General features: G+C 40.9%; 1 protein-coding gene across 1 annotated transcript in view; it reads right to left on the bottom strand.

The window, feature by feature from the left end:
- The window catches only part of Col24a1 (collagen type XXIV alpha 1 chain), a 256,021-nt gene that overhangs the window by 217,288 nt on the left and 22,410 nt on the right, over window positions 1-16,323 (bottom strand). The window contains exons 4-7 of the mRNA XM_021196980.2: window positions 12,328-12,381; window positions 9,772-9,825; window positions 7,488-7,541; window positions 4,221-4,274 (exon numbers count right to left, since the gene is read on the bottom strand). Of these exons, the coding sequence (XP_021052639.1) occupies window positions 4,221-4,274; window positions 7,488-7,541; window positions 9,772-9,825; window positions 12,328-12,381 (216 nt within the window). The remainder of the gene's footprint in view (window positions 1-4,220; window positions 4,275-7,487; window positions 7,542-9,771; window positions 9,826-12,327; window positions 12,382-16,323) is intronic.

Below are 16,323 nucleotides of genomic sequence, written 5' to 3'. Positions count from 1 at the left end.
GAGGCAGAGGCAGAGGCAGAGGCAGAGGCAGAGGCAGAGGCAGAGGCAGGAGGATCTCTGAGTTTGAAACCAGCTTGGTTAACAGCATGAACTCCAGGACAGCATGGGCTACACAGAGAAACCCTTTCTGCAAAACAAAACACAGGGGGAGTGACTTCTTTTTCTGCTGTCTGTGTTGTCTCTTCAGTGCCCAGGTGGGAGTGGATGCCATGTTGGGAAGATGGATGGTAAGTTACTTGAATAGAATCGAGATTCTGAGAGCATTTTATTTGACTGGAATAAGACATCAAAAGGTCAAAAATTAACAATATATGATCTTTTTCACTGAAGACACTGGTAAGAATAGAGGAAAAACATCCATTAAAGACACACACACACACACACACACACACACACACACACACACACACACACACAAGCTTGAGCCACAGATATGTATGGAGATCAGAAGACCAGTTACAGTAGTCACTTTTCTCCTTCTATCATGAGGTCCAGGGATAAAACTCAGGTTGTGGGTCTAAGTTGGTTAGCCCCTCTACCTACTGAGCCAACTGGCCAGGCCAAGATTTTAATTTTAATACTTCTTAGAGTTGCAACAGGTTTTTGAATTGAAAACCTGTACTGAATTAACCACAGCAATGTCTAGTGACGGCAGCTGATTCTGAGGCTATAGATATAATTATAGAGGCTGAAATACCTTAGGTCAAATGAAATTATTGCCAATGTTGAAATGTCAACAACCTCAGTCAGACTGAAGGGAGATTTTCAAAGCCCTCCAGCTGACAAGTTTTACCACCCCTAGCTTCCATCCCAGAGCGTTCAGAACCATGTGACCTTGTCCTCCAATCCTGTTTGCAGGAAGGGCAGAGGGCAGACATGGAGACAGGGGATGTGGGGCAGCTTGTAAGTGGTAGCTTTGGATTTAGATGCTAGTACCACATTTGGCCAAGGTGAACTAGCCCTGCAGACTTTTATAGGAAGGAGGATGGGCCAGCAAGAGGTGACGTATAGAGTTGGCTATAGAATGGTGGAAATCTTCACATTGTCTCCTCAGGCCCTGACCTGCAGCCAAGCTGGATTCTTTTATTAGTTCTCCTACTGACATTCAGTAAGACTACAACTCATCAGTGCTGTGGTTGCTTTAACAGCTTGTCAGGGGACTGGGAAGCCACAGAGGAGTCTGTGGAAGCAGTTTCTTCCTTTGCTGCTTCCTACGAACTTTTACTCCGTTGTGTATCTTTTACTGTGGACTTTTTTAAAAAGCTGAATCAACTGTAGTCAAGTAAGAGTTTGTGTTGACTTATGGCGATTATGTAATACACAGAACTGCTTTCTGATATTCAGAGATGCCATGCATTGTGATGGAGTGCTTCAAATGTTGATATGTTTTACAGTTAGCTGCTTACATTCCCGAACCCTCTCAAACCTAGGAAACCGTTGCATTTGATTACACTCCTGACGTTCTTACTCTGTAAAATAGCAGGCTTCCAATTTTAATATCACAGCTGATGGGCTATTTATAAAACAATTTGAAAAGCTATCTTTGAATCCAAGCTTGGACTCACATCCTTTGTCCTCTGTCCAACTCAACATGCATTCTGGTTTCAATTTATCTGCTGTTTTGGCAAAAAAAAATAGTAAGTGGGAATTAAAAATATACTTTAGCTCCTAGGAAATACAAGAGTGATGCAAAGATGGTGAATAGAGGCAGTGTAATAGAGGGGTCAACAGAGGGAACAATCGTTGCTGGATCAAGATGCTTCTATTTTAAAATTAGAGGTGAGGCTAAAAGGAGAAAGATTCAAATAACATAATTGTGTTGGAGAGTAAAGAAAATATGTCAGCCGTCCTACTTTGCTATTTCTCTCAATAGTACTTAAAGTTGTCAAAACTTTCCACATTAATCTTTATTTATCTCAAGAGTTTCTGTGAGTTTCCTTGCGGTCTGCTTAGTTTTTAGTATCACTCGCATTTGAGTTTGGTTTGTATTAGGAGGATTTTAATATTTCTAGACCCTTTTCAGAGAAGAAGAATAGTGACGCCACATCATCTGTCATCCAAAACTGTTTATCCAGTGACTTATGTGAAAAGCGGTGTCTCACTTCCTCTTGCATACAGACTGGAGACAGACATATAGAATACTGAAGTTCTAGTAGCTTAAATAATGAATTAAACAATAACTTAAACAATGAATTAGCACATGGGAAATACCATGAAAAATTACCAAGAGCGCAGTCACTGTGTCAAACAGGCTGGGGCTGAGTCCTAGGTGACCAGTGGCTTTGGGTGAGTTGTTTATCCCATGAAGACTTCAGTTCATTTATATTTGGCATATTCAGCATTATATACACACCCAGGGTTGTTTTTAAAAGTGCTCAGCATATTAGAACACTGCACATAATAAAATAACAAAATAGATACTTTTGATATCAGCAGTGTTACCAAAGTAATCCATAAAATGCCTCAATGGATAAAATTATGTAATTAGTTTGTATCAGTTAAAACTTAAGTACCTCATTTAACTCTCATTATGAACGTATGCACAGTTAAAAGCCCACAGGCTCAGTCTCCATGGGTCTCTGTCTCACTCCTGTTGAAACTCCTGTGATGCTGAAATTAACCTCTCTGGGCTTATTTTAGCTTCTTCCCTTCGAGAAACGAAAGTACAGATTTGAGCTTTGGAAGCCATCTGACTCTGGGGAAGGACTGCAAGAATGAAGGAACAGGGTGTGTGAGGCATTGCTAGTATGAACCTCTATTCTAGATTCTTCTAGCACAGATCCTGTTTGTAGGAACCAACTGTGCAAATAAAATGCTATCAAAAAGTCAACTGAATTAAGGAGTTTCATGTTTAAAAGGTTCTTAACCTTTTAAAAGGTCATACAACTTTTACAGGTCAAAAACCTAAAAGGTTCAAAGGTCATTCATCCCTGAACACTCTACCCAATACTGTCTGCCCTTATCCTTCGAAACAGAAAGGAATAGTAAAATGTATCAGGCCCATTTTGAATGTATATTCATATAAAATGCATACAGGGAACTTGTCTGATGGGAACATGTCTCAGTCCAGCTAAGCAATCAGCAAGTCTGAGTTTAGACTGTACCCTCATGTGCTTTGCATTCTTAACTTCCGTTACCTGATTTAAAAAAAAAAAAAAAAACGTGCACAATTTCTATTAATTAATGGATGCAATTGGAAAAGGAAGAAAACATTTTCAGAAATGAAACAGTATCAACTCAAAATTTTCAACATTTTTCTGCGCTACTGCCAAATCTTGTTTGACATGGAGAGTTCGTTTATTAGAGAGTTAGTTACAATAGCTGGGTTCGGAGAAAGAGCATCTGTCACATGACTTGCTATGTACACGTGACTGCGGCTATTTACTAGCTGTTGCCAAGACTCGCTTTCATGCTACCCGTTACAATGTGGAAACGACACGCCCTTCCCCCTATAGCCCTCAGATATTGAAGATGAGCTCCCAGCTTGTTATTTCTGGAGGTGCTTGGGATTTTAGGATGAAGGCCCTACCAGGAGGAAGTAGGCCATTAAGATGCGTTCTTGAACCAATCCCGTCCTTTGTATCTGTCTTTGATCCCTGGCTGCTATAATGCGAGTAACCATGCTCTTCCCACTAGGATTCTCTACGTCCGTTGCCAGCTACCTGAAGACTGATTATCTGTGAAGTGTAAGCCTAAAGAAATCCTTCCTTCTTTCAAATGGCTTCTCTCTGGTATGTGTCATAGTGACAAAAAGGCCTGACTGCCAAACGGCTCTCAAGCTCACATTTGCAGGCACATCCTGGCAGACATTATTTCCTAATAGGTGAGAATCTATTTTTTAAAAAATGAAGTCCAAGTGCATTACTAATAAGCATTTCATTTGGACAGAAATGTTACAAAAAGACAGAAACACCTCGGAGTTAAGATACCAATTAGTATACCTTAAAGGGAGGACTTCAATTTCCTGTCTGTGACTTTGGCTCCCTCCTACCTGTGAATTCAATCTTCTTCACAAAACTCAACAGTCTTTTTTATTATTCTCAAGATCTCATCTTTAATGGATATTAAGTTTTTGGACTAGCCTGGCGAAAGTTTTTGATTCATTTTCTTCTGCTGAGAAAAGGGATCTGAGACATCGGTGTGAGCCTCAACTTCACAATAGCCACAGACGTGCTCTGAGCTCCATCTGACATTTGATTATGTCAGAGAACAACGCTTACCTTTACACCTTGTAAGCCAGGGGGGCCCACTAACCCCAAAAGACCTGGGTCACCCTGTAAACAAAACAGAGATGTTTAATACCATGAAAAAATTGAATTTAAAGTTTTAACTCAGGACAACAAGTCCTCCGTGTATATATTTCTGATCTTGACAACCTGGCCTAAGTTCCAAGTTTCTCTCAGACCGTCCTAGCATTCTTTCTTATTTGTTCCAGCATCTCTCCACCTCCAACCCCAGGGCTTCCTCGCCTCTTCCAGCACTGAATAACTGATATTTTCCCCATGTGCATGCTTTTATTCCTTTCTCTGTGTTGTTTTATTCTCTAGGAATGCCATTACCCCCAGATTTACAGTTTACAGCATCTAAAGGCATCTTCTTAACCTTAATCTTAATCTTTTGAACAGGCTGTGTAGTGAGACTCAGAGAGCTCTCAAGGGCACAGACAAAGGACCTCTCCAGCTCAGGGGGGCGGGGGAAGAGAAACTCCTAAACCTCAAGGATTAGGGCTGACTTCTCCCCATCTTGATGAGGACCGATCACAAGGAATAAAGGAACAAGAGTCTTTTGCTGGCTTTTCATTTCGTCACTTGCAACAAATCTGTTGCAGTTTTAAGAGAGAGAATCAGATTTAATACAAATGCAATTTCTAAGAGTCTAGATTTAAATTATTTTATTATTTTATCATTTTACCTCCCTCTCTCAGCTGGGTGGGTGATGCAGCCCTGTAACCCTGCTTGCTCTGGAAAGTTAGGTTGAGGGATTGCAAGTTCATGGTGTACCTGGGCTGCAGAGCAGATTCCAGGGCAACTTAATGAGACACTACCCCTCCAATTAAAATTGGGGCTGAAGAGCTCTGAAAGGACAGCTTGGCAGCTAAGTAAATGCTTTCTGCACATGCATGAGAGCCTGATTTAAAATCTCCAGCACCCACGCGGAGCTGGGGACCATAGCACACCTCTGCCACCCAGGGCTCTTCTGACAGGACGGGAAGCAGAGCTCAGAGAGTCTCTGAAGGTTTGTGGATCAGCTAGCCTAGCTTATGCAGTGGGAGACAGCAACGTGGCCCTGGCTCCAACAACGTGAAAGGCAAAGACCAGCAGTCAAAGTTGTTGTCTGACTTCCACACATGTGCTGTGACATGTGAATGTCCCCCTACATACACACACACACACACACACACACACACACACACACGATCTACACACACGCACATGGTATACAAATATATATAGTGTACACACACACTCACACACACATGCACACAAACAGGGGATACACAAACACAGTATACAAATACACACATCCCATACACATGTGTATACACACACATACATACATACATACATATGTGTAGTATACATACACACATGATATACATACATACATGGTATACAAACACATACAGTATAAATGCACACAAACATGGGATACATACACACATGCACACACACAGTATATATATATATATATATATATATATATATATATATATACACACACACCATACACATGCACACATACCATATACATACACACCATGTACACATACATATGCACACACACACACATGGTATACATACACACATACACACACATGGTATACACACACACACATATAAACTGAGAGAAAAGTGCTATACATATAGTTCAGTAGCACAGCCCCTGTCCGTCATGTCTAAATCCTGGTTGTCTTTACATGGAAAAGACAAAAGGCAGAGAAATGCATCTATTCAAAACTTGGGTTTCCCTTAAAGCTCAATGGACATGTGGTATTAAATTTCTACATCTAAGCGCATTTTTATATACACTACTAAGCCAGTTAGTCCATGAATAAGTCAAAACACTTCAAATGGAGACATCATTCAAGTCTCCACTCCCATACTGAGACACCCTATATTTTGTACAAAAAACAAATCACAGAGAAAGATAAAACCAAGTATTTGATATGAATGCTTAGGCTTAATCTGGAGTCTCTATTTTGAACTCACCAGAACAGAGTTGACCTCTAATTTCAACATTTAATAATAGAGTAAAGTTGCTGTATTTAGGTATTTTAAAAGATAGCATACTATTTCTCAGATTTCCTAGTATTTTTTTTCTCCTAACGATGACCAGGCCAATGAAGATATTGTCTTTCTGGAAATAGACTTTCATTCATTTTCTGTGTTTTTCTAATTCTGAATTCAGTTCTATATCAGAAAGACAATTTCTAAAATTTTAGATTAATGTTTTTAAGGATTCCTGATGTGGCTTTAAGTTTATAAAAGTTTCTGTAATCCAATTACATGAAAACTGTCCCTGGGAGTCACAGTAGCCTTGGTACCACGTAAAGGATTAGACCCTTCCAAAATGGTGGTACCATGTCCTGCATATCAACAGTAAAACCTTTGAAGTTAAGAACTTGTCCTAGGCCAGCATGGTGGAGCAACCCACCTGTAATCCCAGCTCTTGGGGAACAGAGAGAGAGGGATCAATGGAATTTTTGGATACACAGAGTTTGAGGCCAGCCTGAGCTACATGAGACCCTGCCTCAAAGGACAAACAGAAATAAAAGGCCACATTCTGCTCCAATGCTTCACTCCATTCACCCTCTCAGCCACAAAGTCAGGCTCCAGCAGACACTTTATAAAATCAATGGGAAGACTCAAAGCAGCAATGGAAGCCAATGGAGCATAATCCACTCGATCCTTCAGATTCTTTTCTATGAAAATTCAGTATCTTCTGCTTTCCTCTCTGGCCACAATAAAATATATTTTTAAAAGGACAAAATAGTATTTATTTATTTATTCATGTGTATGTGTATGGTGTGTGTGTACGTTATGTGCATGTGTGTGAGCATGTGTGTGACTGTGTGTGTGACTGTGTGTGAGTGTGTGTGTGTGTGTGCACACGCGTGCGCGCTTTCACTTAATGTCCTCATTTACATATGCACACATGGAGACCAGAGGTAATGTTGGTCTTTTCCATCACTATTCGCCTCATTTTTTTGAGGCAGGGTCCCTAACTCAACCTGGAATTCGGGGAAAGCCCCTAGGATTTGCCTTTCTTGCCTCCCAGCACTGAAGTGACATACTCCAGCAGCATCCACCATAAACATTTTAAAAACATGTTTGCTAGAGATTCAAACTCAGGACCTCATGCATATAGAGTAAGCACTTTACCTGCTAAGCCATCTTCTCAGCCCCCCTGGAAATTTTTATTAATATTAAACATTAAAAATAAATTAAATAAATTAAAATATCTTTATTTCATTGACAGTTAAGTACCTTTTCTCCAGAAGCAGCTTGGCCTGGGGACAGCCCAGGATCTCCTTTGGGGCCCTGGGTATGACAGTTAAGAAACACTTAGGGAAGCATTAGGTACGTGTTGTGTATCACTGTCTTCAGTCACGTGTCCATAGATGCTATACACGGCGTATGGTATTAGATAACATTATTTTGTGTTCATGAATTCTCAACAGTTTGTTATCACTACAAGACTAAGACTGAGCCCACTGGTGTATCAAGATGAATGGAGCAGGAACCTTCTCTGAGAGGATAGAGGTGATATCATTAATGAGTTTCCTCAGGCACCAGGGAACAACTCTCCACTCCATGCAAGGAACCCCACTTAACCTCAGTGGGGCACCCAAAGAAGAGCTGTGACTAAGAGGGCGACTTCTTGTGTGGAGGATGTTAACAGGGAAGGATAGGAGGTGACAGAAGGCATGTGACATAAACATGGGTAGAACCCATTAAATTCGAGTGAAAAGCTGATACATGATAAAAATACAGAAAAAACATTTTGAACCAAGGTTGGGTTACTTGCTTTTAGTATTTTTTTGAATCTGTTTGTAAAAGCTAAGTTCTTTAATAACCTCCTAAGTAAAATGGGAATTAAAAAAATAAGCACAAGCGATATTACTGTGAAGACTATTTCTTTACATGAGTTGTAAAGCTCATACTATCTTTACTACCTGTGAATCACAACAAATTATCACTATTATTTTAGTATTGGAGTGATGATTGTTTAAGAAAATTGCTTATCACAAGACTTAACATTTTAGCATGTGACTATAACTGAAATCTTGAACTAACATTACTTTGATTATTGAGAAAAAAAAGAAGTAAAAAAGATGCCCTGTTAAAATCTTCTGTTATTAAAACAGAGATACAGTCAGTGAATTATTTTATATTTTAAGAGAAATGTGACATCATTTTCAGTCAATGGTTTTGGACACAACATTAAATTAATCTTCTTATGATTATGCTATGGATTCAGTATGGCATGGTGGTAGGTGGGAAGTGTTTGGGTCCTGGGGACAGGGACCTCATGAATAGATTAATGAATGAAATCTCTCTGAAGTGGATGACCTGTCTTCTCAGAGGCTCTTTGTCTATCTATTACAGGGCAGGTTGCTCTAAGTCAACCTGTTGTCCCGAAACCCTTCTACAGTTCATATTTATGCTGAACCCAGACAGAAGGTGCTCTCCAAAGCAAGCCAATTGGAATGACCTTAATTTTTCCAGACTAGAACCATGGGTTAAAATGAACTTATTTTCCTTATAAATTTCCCCATCTGTGGAACTCTGTTGTATCAACAGAAAACAGATGATTCCAAATGCTTAAGAGAAATGTACCCCTTTTTCTCAAAGTATTTGCCAGACTTCATAAAATATAGAAGCCACAATAGAGAATCTTTAAAATTCCACTTGTGAATTTTATTACTATTCTCAGCTAAGAATAAATATTTCCCCAGTCTTAGAGAATGGTAAATCCTGTTTTCACTCTGTGTGAGAGAAGGAAGTACATCTTCTTTCGTGGATTTTTGGATGTTTCTGAACACCTCACAAGCTGACCGACTAAGGAGAGATGATTGGAGGAGTCCCACCTGCTGCTCCGTCTTCTCATCTTACTAATTCCAGACTTAGAGGCAAATTAGAACTATAACTAGGAATCTTTTTAAGAGAAGAGCTTGTTGCCTTGGCTGTCTGTTCACAGCTATCACTGTCTGTACCAAAGAGGCTACAGTGGTAGTCACATCGGTGGTTACAAGGGTACTCACCTAAGAAGTAGCTTCTATGGCATCTTAATATTTAAGGGCCCAACTAACTAAATAACAACTATAAGAATTGGGGCTTCGAGGAGAGTGTCAGCAACCCCAGCCTTTGGGAAGTTGAATTAAGATTTTTGAGTCCAGGAGTTCAACAGTAGCCATGGTAACACAGCAGGACCGTAATCTTAAACAAACAAAAAACAAACAAAACACAAAACAAAACAAAAAATCCTTCCTGTAGACTAAGTGGCATTCTATATATAAAGGGGGCAATGGAACCCAGAGGCAGGCGCTAAAGCAGAGGTCATGGAGGGATGCTGCTCCTCAGCATGTCCTCATGGCTCACTTGGCTTGCTTCTCTATGCTATCCAGGATCACCTTCCCAGACAATTCGGCTAATGGACCGTGGCCCAGGACTGTCAGACCTTCCTATGTCCCAAGTCTAGCCTGAAAGGTGGAGACCGTTCTTCTAAGGTGTCAGGAAAATGAGGCACTGCTCATCAGGACATCCTTACCTTTGGACCTGGCAGTCCAGGCAACCCTGGATTTCCATGTGGTCCCGGAATACCCTGCAAATAATGAGACTGCCTCATTATTTCTAGGACAGATGTAAATAACAGGATTTCTTTTCACATTCATACATCTATTACATAATATAAGCTAATTAAATAAATGATTGCAAATAAAAACTATATTTTCAAAGTCATTCCTTCTGCCACCTTTGACCAGCTACATCATCCAGACAGCAAAATGGCAGATTCCATCCTTTACATCAAACATTACCTGGAGGTGTGGCATTACCCACCACCTCTGTCCCCAGCACACAGTTTACTGTTCCATCTACACGGTGCAGTCACAAGCTTAACAATGTGTGATAGTTTGGTTTCTGTGCTCCTCAATCTCTGCATCCCTTTCTGCAGACAAGATTTGCATATGGGATAACTCATTGACTTTGCTACATCTTTCCCAGTCATTCCTCAACTTGCTTTGTTCTGCCTTCCTTTTACAACCTTGGACTCATTTTCATGAAGAATCATCTCTCTCCTGACAATTCTGTTGAAACGAATGTACATGAGATTCATAGCATGCTGCTGTCAGGCACCTCATGCTGTTCAAATCCAGTATGTAACCATTGAGGTATTGTTTCACCTGCCTCATGACTTTCGCTATTTAGTTTCAGGATGAAAATGTCTTTGAAAAGACGCTCTTTATCTTGCTAGTCTAGTATTCCATTCAGTATCCCATCAGCCACTTGGACATTTGTCAGTATGGTTGTACTGTTCTGCTAAATTATTATCATCTAACTCTGCACCTTGAACTATGCTTATGCTTGATCTTTCTCATTACTAACTCATGTAACAACCTCCTGAGACCGCTACTGTATTCTTACTTACAAAGGAGAAAAAAATACGTTCACAGAAACAGTGAACCCATGGTCTTTTGAAAGCTTCTAGGTCTGCAGACCCCTGGTGGGTCTTATAATCTCACCTCTGTGCTCTCTAGGCATACATCTTAACATACAACATAGAGGAAGCATTGCTTGTCTCTTCAGGAGAAAATTGCTCTAGGGAACTCAGTGATGACATTGAAGATATGTCCATTAGCAATAACACTAAGGAGAAAATACTACAGTCCATGGCGTTGTAATCTTAAGAAAGCAGAGGAGATGAAGATTAATGAATGAATGGTTGCTGTAGACTCCAGGGTAATGGGTTTAATACTATGTCACAAACTCAGCAGTGCAGCCATGAGCCAACACAAGCTTTAGGGGAAACTTGTATCAATTAAAGTGTGTGGGATTTTTCAAAGAGGAATAACAGACAGGATTAAATTTAGGGAGAGAATTTGTAAAGCTGCTACTTTCCTGGTAGAGAACTGACTGAAGGAGATGAAGTTAGGAATGCACCTGAAAAAAGTAGCCTCATGAAGCAGACCATCCTCGCCTTAGGGGAGGGCAGGTTGGGCAAATAGGAGGGTTGGGCATTAGAGGAGACCATGTGTCCCAAGTCACCCTACTGGGAGTAACAGCCTCAGGGTGAAGAGGGAGGGAATGGAGTCAGTACAGAGAAGGCTGCAAGCAGAAACCCTGATTCCAATGTCTCCTCACAGGAGGTGGAGGGATGATGTGACAGGCTGATGTGCTGGAAGACAAAGAATAGGCAAAGACTTGAGGGAATGCTGGAGCGGATGCTGGAGGGGATGGGGAAGGGGATGAGGGGGATGAGGGAGGGGATGGGGAGAGGATGAGAATGGGATGAGGGAGAGGCTGAGGGAGGGGTTGGGGAGGGGCCGAGGGAGGGGATGCAGGAGGGCCCAATAGTCCACCAACTCCAGAGTTTCAGAGTTTCGATGCCAAAAAGCAGCTAAGGCACGATGGCATTCGTCTTAGCCCTCAAGTGCACAATCATTTGGTGTGAATCTAGAGAGTGGAAAGTAATATTTTACAGCAACTTGGCTCCATATTCTTAGTACATTATAAATGGGGGGTGCAAAGAAAGTTGATTACATTAAACCCATTTGCATCTGTCTTCATGGCATTTGCATCATGTCTTCACGATTCTTTTTCTAGTTTATTAAAGACAGACTTTCTTTAGCAAAAATCTCCATCTATTTCTCTAGAGTTGGAGGAAACTAATTCTAACAGGGCAATAAATCTTTTATGGGACCTGTGTCATGTGAGGAACTGCTGTTGATGCTCCCTGGGGCAGTTCTTTCCCTTCAGTCGGTGGTTTCAGTATTTCCCACTCTGCAGTCCAGGAATGCACCATGTAAGGATGTCTGATCTTCTTTATTTCCTGAACAAAGCTCACCTTAGAGCCCTGGCATCACTGCTCTGTAACTAAGGAGGATTTGAGAAGCCAGCAGAGCAGCCACGACTCTCGAAGTTTGATCCTATTCCCGGGGACATTTTCACAGAGAGCTCTTTGACTGTAAACAAGGCTGCAGCGGAGGAGCTAAGTGGAAAGACGCGGCTTTCCAGAGGATGCACATCCTGCCCAGCACTAGGGGTGAAACCACTCTGGAATGTTACACATTTACCAGACAGCATGGAATGAAGTCCATCTACTCACCCGTGGACCTCTCTTGCCTGACGGACCTGGGATGCCCATTGGACCAGGGGGACCCTTGGGAAGCAAACATCAAGGCATTAGGCGGGATAAATAGCAAGCATGCTTTTCCTCACAAATCTTTATCAGATTTCGACTCCATGATAGCTCCTTTTGCTTCTTTCCCCTCCCCCCATCCCCAGCCAATAACGATTTTAAAGCAACATCAACCTTTCATCCCAGTCAGCATGGCCAAGGTGAAACTCTACCTCTTCTCCTCTTTAATCAGGCCAGAAAAGGCAGTGGGAAGTTCATGGCTTATAGTTATAGCATTCTATCTGGCTTTTACACAGAGCATAACTAGTAGTTCTGTGCGTGAATTTATTTTTATTATGGAAGGAGAAATTCAACTTAGGACTGGAGCTCAAGTACAGTTGGTTTTTATTCTTGGTTTGTTTGTTTGTTTTTAACACGCTTCAAAAGAGAACTTTAACTTGGAAAAAGGAAAGCACTAAACATTTTGTGTTCTTTTAAAAGAATTATAGCAAGGACCTGAATAATGTGCTGCAATGTTACCCGTTTAAATGAGATGTTTCTTATAAAGGCATAATAGAGCTGTCTTATACCAAATGTGACATACCAGAAGCTTACTACTAAAGATAAGTGACTTACAGATGAACAATGTGGGGATAGAGAGGCAGCTCAGTGGTTAAGCACTGGCTGTTTTTACCTTAGACCTTGGTTTAGTTCCTAGTACTCACGTGGTGGCTCACAACTGCCTCTAACCACGACTCCTGTCTTTGGCAAGCACCAGACATTCAGGCAGTACACTTACAGAAATGGATGTAAAACACTCACTTACATAAAATAAAAATAAAACGTAAATAAAGAGGATGAAGACATTGTCTTCAGTAAGGAAAAACGTTTGCAAAGTGTTCGTCAGACAAGGTAGTAGAAGAATATGTAAGACCTTTAGAAAGCTCAGGACAAAATATCTCTGAGATTGGACCAACCAACTATGTGAACATTTCTTGAAAGAAGATATACGGGTGTCCAATAAGCATGTGAAAAATGTTCAGTTTTTTAGTCCTCAAAGAAATGAAATCAAAACCGCAATGAGATATGATCTATCCTCAGTTATTTTTTTCCAAAAAGCAAACAACAACAACAAAACAAATAAACACTCACACAAACAAAACCCAACTACAACAGGGATGAAGAAACTCTCATAAACTCCTGTTAGTAGGAATGCAAATTAGCATAGCAATTATAGGAAGCAGTGTGGACGCTCCACAAAACCTAAAAGTAGATCATCACCATTCAGGTCTCCCTGTACTAAATACACACACCCAGAGCAAAAGGGTCAGCACAGGGGAGAACCCTGCTCTGCCATGGCTATCACGACACTGCCAGCAACTAATGAGACAGTTAACCAATCTAGGTTCTCATCAGGAGATGACTCGATAACAAAATATGGTATGAAATACAAGCAAGGGTATGTTATCCACCCATAAGAATGAAATCCTATCACATAACAAGGGTGGAGTTGGAAAACTCAGAAAAGCACCATGTATTTCTACTCAAGCATAGAATATAAAATTACAAATATAGCAGTCTCAAAGAAGAGTGATTTGGAGAGGTGAGAAGGAGGAGGCATTGTACATAGACACTGCTACAGAGGAAAGATGCTCTGGGTCTTCCAGCACAAAGGATGACTAGTGTACAATAACGTATTTCATGAAGAGCTAGCAGACAGAACCTGAAGGCTCTGCACACAAAAAATGACATGGAGATAAATGTACCTAATACCTTGATTTTATGTATTATTGGTTTATCACACTGTGAATATATATATATATATATATATATATATATATATATATATATATAAAATCTGTCTATAGAATTATACATTTAAAATGCACTGTGAAAGAACTGTGTAGAGATACAGACAGTAAAATGTGATCACGCAAAAGTGAGAAACTGACTGGGCCACGGGGCTCGCACAGAGACATCAGGAAGCAAAACAAATCTGACACTGCTCACTCTCCAACTAGCACTGAGTCATCTACCTTCTGTTTCCCACAGTTTTGAAGATGGACTCTCAACGTTCAGCTGTGGCCCTCTCATCAGGAGAAAGGAGATTCCTCGCCACCACTCAGTTCCCAGTCTCTGACGCCTCTGTAGCTCTTTCCCTGGCTTTTGTAATAAATATAACACTTCTCTCTGCACTGGTTTCAACTACTCTGCTTTCTTCTTCTATAATTAGAAAGCCAAGTTCCCCTGCAGCTCTGGTTCCTAGCCCTCTTGTATAGCTCTTTCTTTGAAAACATTACACAACCTTAGCATTTCAACTGCAGTATTGATAAGGAGGACTCTCACATTTACACCCAAGCCTTGACTTACTTCTTCAACTCCTTCACCTGAATTACCCATTGCCTCTTCCTTCTGCTGCTGTCAACCACCATCTGCTGCTGTTAAGTGGACAGATTTCCACTGCTATGTTAAGTATTGCTATCACTATTTTTTCCAGTCTGTAACTTTAAATCCTGACAACAATCTCTAGTTCCCTCTTCTTATTTGGACACAGATCCAAATAATCCTGAGCTCTGTTATAGATCTTCCAGAATATCTCCCGAATCCTACCTTCCCATTTTTATCTCCTCCAACCCAAATAATGTCTCAAACACAAAACACCAAGATGTCACCAGGAATTGCTCATCTATTTTGGATACCATGGCCAGACTGACTTTTATAAGTTAATATTCTTGCTTAGAAATTTACAAAGTTCTGAAAGCAATGTAAAATCCTAACTATCAGTTTGAGAGTCAAGACTCTCCATAATGTGTCACCACCTTGCTTGGATTTTGTTTGTCATATTTAGCCCACCACAAAAGTCTAATCTTAGAGACAGAAAATCTATATTCAGATCCCAGCTGTATCATTTACTAGCTGTGCTGCTATTGGCAAGACAACAAACTCATCCGGCCTTCAGTTGCTTTCACTGAAATGTGGGAACAATTAGACTAACTTCCCAAATCTCATTCAAGAGAATGCATATGAAGGGCTCATTAGAGCCTCATCCACATCAATGAGTGCCAGTTACCATTCTGTCTTCCCCTTATTAAGAAGGGAAATCTGCCTTCCTCAACAATATTTACTCCTTAAGGCCCAGTCCTGTGTCATTCTGTCATAAGAATCTGCCACAAGCAGGGATCCATGCTCCCAGATATTATTTTCACCCCACACATTTAGCTCATGAGATTATGTCTTTCAGAAGTATATGGTTTATTTCAGTGTGTGTGGTGTGTGTGGTGTGTGTGGTGTGTGTGGTGTGTGGTGTGTGTGTGTGTGTGTGTGTGTGTGTGTGTGTGTGTGTGNGTGTGTGTGTGTGTGTGTGTGTGTGTGTGTGTGTGTGTGTGTGCGCGCGCGTGCGCGTGCATGCCTTCATGAGTGTAATGCCTTCAGAGGCCAGAGGTTTCAGGTTCCTCTGGAGTGTGGATTATAGGTGGTGGTGAGCTGTCCAAGGTGGGTCTGGGAATCTGGGAACCTGAGGATAATGACAGTTCTCACTCTTACCACTGAGCCACCTCTCCAGCACCCAACAGGAAGCACCATGCCTCACCACAAGATATAGTTACACATGTACACTCGATTTCTTATCGAAACGTAGGTCCCTTCAGAGCAGACACTGTTCTTCTGCCTCAAGCTAAGCAGCATCAGAGGAAATGTGTGCTGAGCGTATTATTGCTCTACAAATCCAGATGGAATAACTGCTTGGAACTCTACAGAAAAGACCAGGAGATAAATGCCTATCCCATGACATTGACTTTCTGAGCAAAGTAAGTGGCCACGTATTTGTTTATTCTGGCTTCTCAGTAATTAAATAGTACCAATATGTTATTGGTATTTATAATCACTGTAAAGAGATTTAATGGATTATTGTAACTTCCATCAATTTGCTTTAGGAAGAATAATTGAGAAACAGCTCAAGTAATAACCACAGGGAAATACAAGGCA

Source organism: Mus pahari, chromosome 4, assembly GCF_900095145.1.
Source record: "Mus pahari chromosome 4, PAHARI_EIJ_v1.1, whole genome shotgun sequence".
NCBI lineage: Eukaryota > Metazoa > Chordata > Mammalia > Rodentia > Muridae > Mus > Mus pahari.
The sequence above is the reverse complement of the archived record's forward strand: the minus strand, read 5'-3'. Positions and strand labels throughout refer to the sequence as shown.